Source organism: Achroia grisella, unplaced genomic scaffold, assembly GCF_030625045.1.
Source record: "Achroia grisella isolate CSIRO2021 unplaced genomic scaffold, CSIRO_AGI_Agris_v1 utg204, whole genome shotgun sequence".
Classification (NCBI taxonomy): Eukaryota; Metazoa; Arthropoda; class Insecta; order Lepidoptera; family Pyralidae; genus Achroia; species Achroia grisella.
In genome coordinates this window covers 1012617-1020341 of record NW_026712703.1, presented here as the reverse complement: position 1 = coordinate 1020341, position 7725 = coordinate 1012617, and the positions used below count along the sequence as shown (strand labels likewise).

Sequence of the window (7725 nt, the reverse complement as noted above, 5' to 3'; positions counted from 1 at the left end):
CTAGTACCAAATAGTACCTATTTCCTTTTAGTATTTGCTGGGGGTTCATGAGGCTGGCACGTAACGATGACTGGTGTGGATGAAATATTGAATTATCGTAGAAACCCTGATGACGATTTCTACGCATTACTAGGATGTGATGAAAATTCAACTGTATGTATTAAAATTTATTTTATTAATAGATGTAATGATAGAAAATTTTATCATAAAAAACTATTGATTCTAGTGACCTTACTCAGAGGGAGCACTCGAGGTCCCAAGATTTGACCTAGTTTATGAAATAAATTATAGGTTTCATAGAATTTAGGTCACCTCATTCACAGTTTTATAAATGAGTTGAGAGTTTAAGATAAATTCGTGGGTTTTTATTTAATGCGTCATTGTTATTGCAGTCGCTGGGAATCCCAAACATTGTCACCGAGTTAATATGTTTGTTATCTATTAATATGAAATAAATATACTTTTAATTAATTACAGATCGAGCAAATAACAGCTGAATATAAAATCCTCGCTTTACAGCATCATCCCGATAAAAATGATGGCGATAAAGAGGCAGAAGCCAAGTTTCAACAACTAAAGGTACTTACTGTAAACAGTCTTAAGTGTAATTAAGGAAAAAGAATAAAAAATGTCCACTTAAGCAAAAAATTGAAAATTATATTTATATATGAAATTATAGTCTGTAACAGGTAGTTGCGTTCAACTTGCATTATTCATTATTATTGTTATTTATCAACATTTTTTGTTACGTACAACTATTACAGTTCATGTATGTACATTGACTTTTACTTTTATAAGCGTTGAATTCAATGGAATATAATACGTCATTAAACATGACGTATTATATTCCAATTACATATATTAATGAATTTTTATTGAAGCTTTAGTATCAAACTGGAATATTCGAAAAAGCTTCATAAACAAAATATTGTGTACAACATATTCAGTGATTAGTATGTATGTACCAAATGTTATAAGTAATAATTTGTAGACATTCAAAAATATTTGAAAGTAGTACAAAATTGTAGCGATTGCAAGACTTCAGTAAACCAGAATATAATTTTTTTAGCTCTATTTTACAATTTATGTTGATGTTATATATATATATAGAGTCTCTCCTCACCTTATAATTATAACATAGATAATTTATGTATCTGTCATCTCTAGTATTACCAAAGTATTCATTTTAAAATATAAATTTGTTGTAATTCAATGGTTCTAATATTTAATGTTTTCAGGAAGCAAAAGAGACCCTGTGCGATCCTTCTAAGCGTGCTCTTTATGATAAATGGAGGCAGAGTGGCATTGCTATGGGCTATAAACAATGGCTCGGCATGAAGGAGCATGTGCAACAATCCATGCATTGGTCCAAACCAAACACAAAGGACCGCATGTTGGAGGGGGAGTCTGGCCGTTCATCTGGACCGTCCAGCCTGGGTCCAGCTAACTCAGCAGCTCGTCGCGCCTCTGAAGGTGGCGCCGCACTCTGGGGCCGCTGGGGCGGTGGAAACCAGGAGCCTCCATCTGAGGTCATCTCTAAATTTCGCAACTATGAAATTTAATCATGTTACTTTTTATCTTTGGTTGTTAAATGCTCCTCTTATTTGTTTTCGGAGCATATTTATTTTATGATATAAGAGGTTAGTTGTGCCCTAAACCTCTTAAAATTATATATGAAAAAAGATATTAATTATTTATATCTATTTATACATTATTGAGATTATTATTATAAAACCTGCACCAGGCTGTTATACTTATATCACTTGCCATTTTCTTAATTTGAAATGTTTAAATAATTAATGTGTTAAATGTTAAGTATAAGTAATTAGTTATAATGAATTTGGCACAATATTCATCAAGTCAGCTCGAACAACGTTACTCGAATGGAACTCTGTATTCTATTAACTAAATTTTCAGTGTTTAATGTACTAAGTGTATCTCTATTATATTGTAAGTAGCATTAAGGTTATTGATGTTAGACGCCCCAACCTTAGTGTGAAGTTAATAGTATTAAACACTTGTAGCTATACCCTTAGCTGTAAGCTATGCACATTCCTGATAAAACTTATGAGTCTGAGTATAAACATTTCTGCTGTGGAACAATATCTTAGTGTCTACTTAAGAATCTCTATATTTTAAAGAGTTATATTTTTGATCCTTTTTTATGACTATTTATCATAAGTAATGTATTATTTTTATGGATGAGGAAACAATGGGAGAATTGTTGTGAGATGTATACAGGGTATTGATGCGAGACAGGGCTACTTTACGTTTGTTATTGCGCCTTTCTAAACATTTACTATTTAATTTTGATGACAATCTCAATACCAATGTTGATGTTGTGTTCCCCGCGTTACCATAGGATTAGGATAATTGTGTTAAATGTTTGATCAGTATTTACTTTGGATGTTTTAAATATACTTAAATGTTAAAGTAGCGGAATATTCAATCTAAATGTTTTATGTCGATCGGAATCTCTAGGATTATATTAAAAAATTTACGATGTCGTTATTTTTGATGTGAATCAATTTGAAAAACAATAAATTTCAATTATATCAGAAATTGTTGTATCTTTAAAGAAATTTACCTAATATAATAATATCACATTCATACTATAAAAACTTTTCATACAACCTGGTGATGGTAAACTACATCTAGCAAGGAGTACCTAATTATAGACAATTGTCAATTGTCGACGTTGTAGTAAAGTCAATACAACAAAATTTTCAATTCAACAACCTTAATCTCATTGGTCACAGTGAAAATTCTAAATAATTCACTACTCCATAAGATGTACATACGAATATGTTTTTTTAATTATAATTTCTATTATCATTCACCATTCCTGGTGCACTCGCATCTAACAATTAGGGTTATTAATGTACATGATTAACAATCTTCTTCTCTCTGAATTCTATGAAACTTATAATTATTTTTTATATTTCACAATATGAATACGTTACAAACAGACGGCAAACAACATATTAGATAACAAATTCACCCACAAATATCAGCGGCTCGTCATCCGGATGAAATATCATGGACGAGACGCCTAGAGAACTGTACCTATAGCTCACAAAAAACCTTCAAACGTCAACATAGTTGCTGGAGGACTAAAGTGTCCTACTTTTGGAAATAGAAATTTATGCAATAAAAAAATATTACAATTATATTAATTTGACACTAGTAAATTCAAGTTACAAACTTACACATTCCAAAAATGTATTATTTCGAGGGCCAACATTATACTTTCAAAACGCGTACCCTGTAATACACTGTTATATTTCACACTTCCAGTCGAAACACAGTTTCCTTTTCAGTGGATAAAAATCCCTCAGAATCAGTCAAACCACTTGCCAAAGAATATACTATATCTCCTTTGGCAAGTGGTTCTGTATCGAAGATGTATGAACCCACGCAAACGACGTTATACAAAGTTTACTTCTGTACAATATAGAATTGTAAACATAATTAAAGATATTATCTGTTTACAATTTTATATTCAAAAGATCGAGTCGACAAATAACTTAAGTATTAAACGTAGGGAGGAGACGTATTAAATGAATATAATAATAAAAAAATATTGTCCAGCTAATGTAATTTTTGTTGATAAGAACGACATTTTTACAGAGAATTTATTATGTAAACACGTCGCGTGACAATACATATACAACAACATATTACCAAACTATACCTACTTGAAAAAGAAACAACAGGGTTTCCAAGCATCGCCACCGTCCTGTTTAATAATTCCGGGGATTCTTGCATTGAAAAACTATTCAGGCACGTGCTATAGACACCTACTTATCAACATTGATCAACCGTTTCCATATTCATTTCCTTGAAGTTATGAAATAAATATCGATAAAATTATTTGTTGTTTTCGGTAAATTCGGTAAAACCTTTACAAAATAGAAGATCCGGCTCGAAGGACCATGTACGAGGCAGCAACAGAACGTTAATTTCTGTGAATTCTTGCAGTGATCTTTAAATAGTACCTAGTGAGTATTAGAATAATACGTTTTATTATCTTAATAACGGAATAATTTATAAACGGGAAATAAATACGGACTTTCAAAATGTCAATCTCTTAAATAAGGCAATTCACACAAATTTGTTTAAAGAAGTTGATTTAATTAAAAATGAAAATTATACAGAAATAAATGGAAAGCATATAGGATTTTCTAGTCCAAGTATTCATGAAATTGAGGAGCTGCTCTGAAGAACAATAGATATCGAATAGATTTCACTATATGTACAGTGCACATAAGAACTGCAGTACGGTCACCGCGATGACCACCGTATATTTTAACACTCTATATCTATAGTATAACAGAGTTATGGGTCTATTATTGCCAAAAGTAATATTATTTTTCTAGTTTACATATTAAATTTAATATAAAAAAAATTACTCTACCTTACTTCAGAACGTTCGCAGCTTTTATTACTCGCAAGATGCAAATATTTTATTCATGATTATGCTTATTTGCTTTGGTCTGGGTGTTTTCTATATTTTATTTTGGGACTAGTAATAAGACAAAGAACAAATAAGTCAGTCTAACTTTCAAGTAACTCACTCTGGACACCACTATCGCCAACACGCACATTCTTTGTGTGCGTGTTGGCGATAGTGGCACCCATTAAACTTAAAAGAAATACGATGTCAACTAAAAGTTGTCAGTTGAATGTTGTATAAGTAGATATTACGTATACAATAATAGCGATTTATTCCGTTTTAAAATTATAACTTACGTTTTTTTAAAACATAGTTATAATTTAGTTCATATTATGTCACACTAGTAAAAGCTATTAATACACAGGATTATCGATAAATATTTCGAAGTGTATTTTTTCTAATGTCATTTGTAGATTTTTATATGGATAAATACAGATAAAATGCTCTTACAATAATCCCTGCACTTAAATGCATGTATAGAGAGGATGTAATAATATACTCCGTGATATTGTGTTTTTTTTATGAGCGAGTATGGAATATGATTAATTCGCCAGCGCTAAAAACTGAAGGATGATAAGAAGGGAAAGTAATCAATGACTAGTCAATGTGGCGATTTCGCTAGGAATGATCCACGATTGTTTCCAGGAGGATAATCCTAATTACTGACAATACCCTCGCCCCCATATCAGGGACTCCTCCTCCAGAAACGAAAAAAAAATTAAGTTTACTGATGCAATAACTATATCAGAATTAGACCAGATCTCTACTCTTTAACAATTATTAATTATTGTACTTTACTATGGAATTTCTAAACTGTGACTCAAGTACAAATATGTATCATATAAAATGAAGGCGACGTCTCTACCAGGGTGGTCACATCGTTATAGTTAATGTACCATTTATCAGATAGGTAGGTACTATGGACGTGGCGCGAGCGACGGCTCGGCGAGGCTGGCTCCTGCCATTTCATATAGTGGTTGTTTACACTTGCGCCTCCGGTTACATCGTTAGCCACCGACAACCGACCCAGCGACCAGCAGTTTGTTGCCAGCACTTGCCTGACGCGAAAGTGATCTAGTGATTAGTGAATTGACAATTAATCAGAAAAAAAATTTATTTGTCATTAACATATCAATTAGATGTAAGCGAAATTATGTAGGTGAAACAGATTTATTGATTCAAAAAGAGCTTAATTGCCTTTTATTTCGGAAAAAATTAAATTAATTTACATAATAATGTATCAGGCAGCCCTGGATAATACATAGGTATGATTTCAACTTCACTCATTTCCAGTAGATAGAGTTATAAATCGTGTTAGAATGACAACGAAATTATTTTGTCGTTACAATTAAGCAAATATTATTAATATTTTGGTCCTCTGTATTTACTTGGATAAGTGTATAATGGAATAATTACTGTATATCACAACACACATGGTGTAGATTAGTTCATAGAGAAGTAATGTTGTCACATTGACAAGGTTCTATGGCTATTAAGGGGCGGAAATTAATGCATAGTAAATATATATTAAAGTGCAGTTCGTTTGTTATTGAGCTCTAGTTTGTTGAATATGTGATATAGTTTTCACCCACAACGTTTTTGACGCTATAACCATAGACATTTGGAATGACTGGCATAGTCTATATCTTTCTTCGAAAGACGAAAGTTAGTAATTCATTTTATGGAAATTGCGTAAGGTTTTACAACAAACTGCCAGAGTCTTTACTCAATTTGCCTTAAAAAAGATTCAAATATCTTATAAAATAAATGTAACACTGAACTGTACAATTAATAAATAAATAATAAAAAATATTTGTGAAAAAACTTATATAATGCATTAGACATCAGAGTATCTATACAATATCCTTCACATGACAAATTGTGAAGCGGGAATATTTGTTTGATAATTCTAATATACCTAACAGTATTCATATATCTACGCATAATATTACACCACAGATTTTATTTCTTTAAAATTTTCTCTTAACATGCTTTTCCATATTCAAAATTCAACAATATGTATAATTTTTACAATAAGATAAAAAACAATATGTATACCTACGCTGCTTTATTAACCATCCATATTAATATAAAAAAAAATGCGAGGGTATTCTGTGTCTGTGCGCATCTTTGTTGCCCTTACACGTTAAGACGAAACGTCGAATGGATTTTAATAAAAAAGATAACGATAGTAAATTTCAAATATTGTTTTGTGATGATATAAAAACTTTTTTTATATCAACTGAATTTCAGTTGAGTTTCTCGCCAGTTCTTCTCATTTAAGTCTGTATACATTACAAAAAACTTGAGCGGCTAAAATATCGTACATGAATAATTGGTTTTTTGAATTTATATTTTATCCAAAAAAGACGTAAATGTTTTATTATTTGATATTCTATGCAATTGTAAATAAATAACTAGTAATAACCAATCCTAGCTAACCTGAGGTTCATTAATTAAAAATTAAAGTCAGAGAAACCGATCATTATTCACATAATATTGTCAGTGTATGATCATCAGAAACATTAATTGATTCCATATTTCCATACAAAGAGTAAGCACAGACAATTGAAAACTCGAAACTTAGCAACGGTAATGTTTCCATGAACGTGGAATGCATTGCAACTCGAGATCACAATTCCACGATGCGGTTGACCTTATAACAAAGAGCAATTCTTTGCCAATGAAATGCAACGCTGAAGCTTTTATTGGTGTTTTGAATGCGTTCAGGTAAATTAACTTTCATCATTATTAGCATATGAGACGAACTCATATTAATAATATTATGCAACGTGACAATAATTTAGTACATTATTGATAATTTTTTTAATGTCTCAGACATGATATTTATATTTGCAATTTGTTTGTATAATACGTAAATTCATGTGTTCATGTATAATACGTAAATTACAAGATAACTTCTACAATTTTACATAACAAACGGCATAACGTGTTTATAATAGAAAAGTTATTCTTCTAATAAAAATAAAACACTATATATAACATAAGCAGTTATATAACTGCTTATGTTATTGCTATATGTTATACGTATATATATACCTACATATTATAACTGTATATATACTATATCTATAACTATATCTTATCTCAGAAATCTCCAATTATAATGAATTACCTAATCAATTCTAATTTCAGTGACAAGTTAATAAGAAGTTTATTACACATCCTATTAATTTACAATCAATTTATAGAATAGTGCTGATAAAAACTGAAACAACTGCAAGCCTACAAGAGTGTTTCGTAGCAAA

General features: G+C 30.8%; 1 protein-coding gene across 1 annotated transcript; it reads left to right on the top strand.

The window, feature by feature from the left end:
• LOC131841988 (J domain-containing protein) lies at positions 1-1605 on the top strand. Its single transcript, XM_059190415.1, has 3 exons — positions 1-153; positions 478-579; positions 1239-1605. Exons 1-3 carry the CDS (start codon positions 67-69, stop codon positions 1560-1562), a joined length of 513 nt encoding a protein of 170 aa, XP_059046398.1. The 5' UTR covers positions 1-66; the 3' UTR covers positions 1563-1605.
• The last annotated feature ends 6120 nt before the right edge of the window (positions 1606-7725 follow it).

What these genes read in the sequence shown, in the direction of transcription:
- LOC131841988 (XM_059190415.1), top strand. Translation starts at nt 67, where the DNA reads ATGACTGGTGTGGATGAAATATTGAATTATCGTAGAAACCCTGATGAC. An exon ending in GATGTGATGAAAATTCAACT is followed by an intron (nt 154 to 477) that starts GTATGTATTAAA and finishes AATTAATTACAG; the next exon opens with ATCGAGCAAATAACAGCTGA. An exon ending in CCAAGTTTCAACAACTAAAG is followed by an intron (nt 580 to 1,238) that starts GTACTTACTGTA and finishes TAATGTTTTCAG; the next exon opens with GAAGCAAAAGAGACCCTGTG.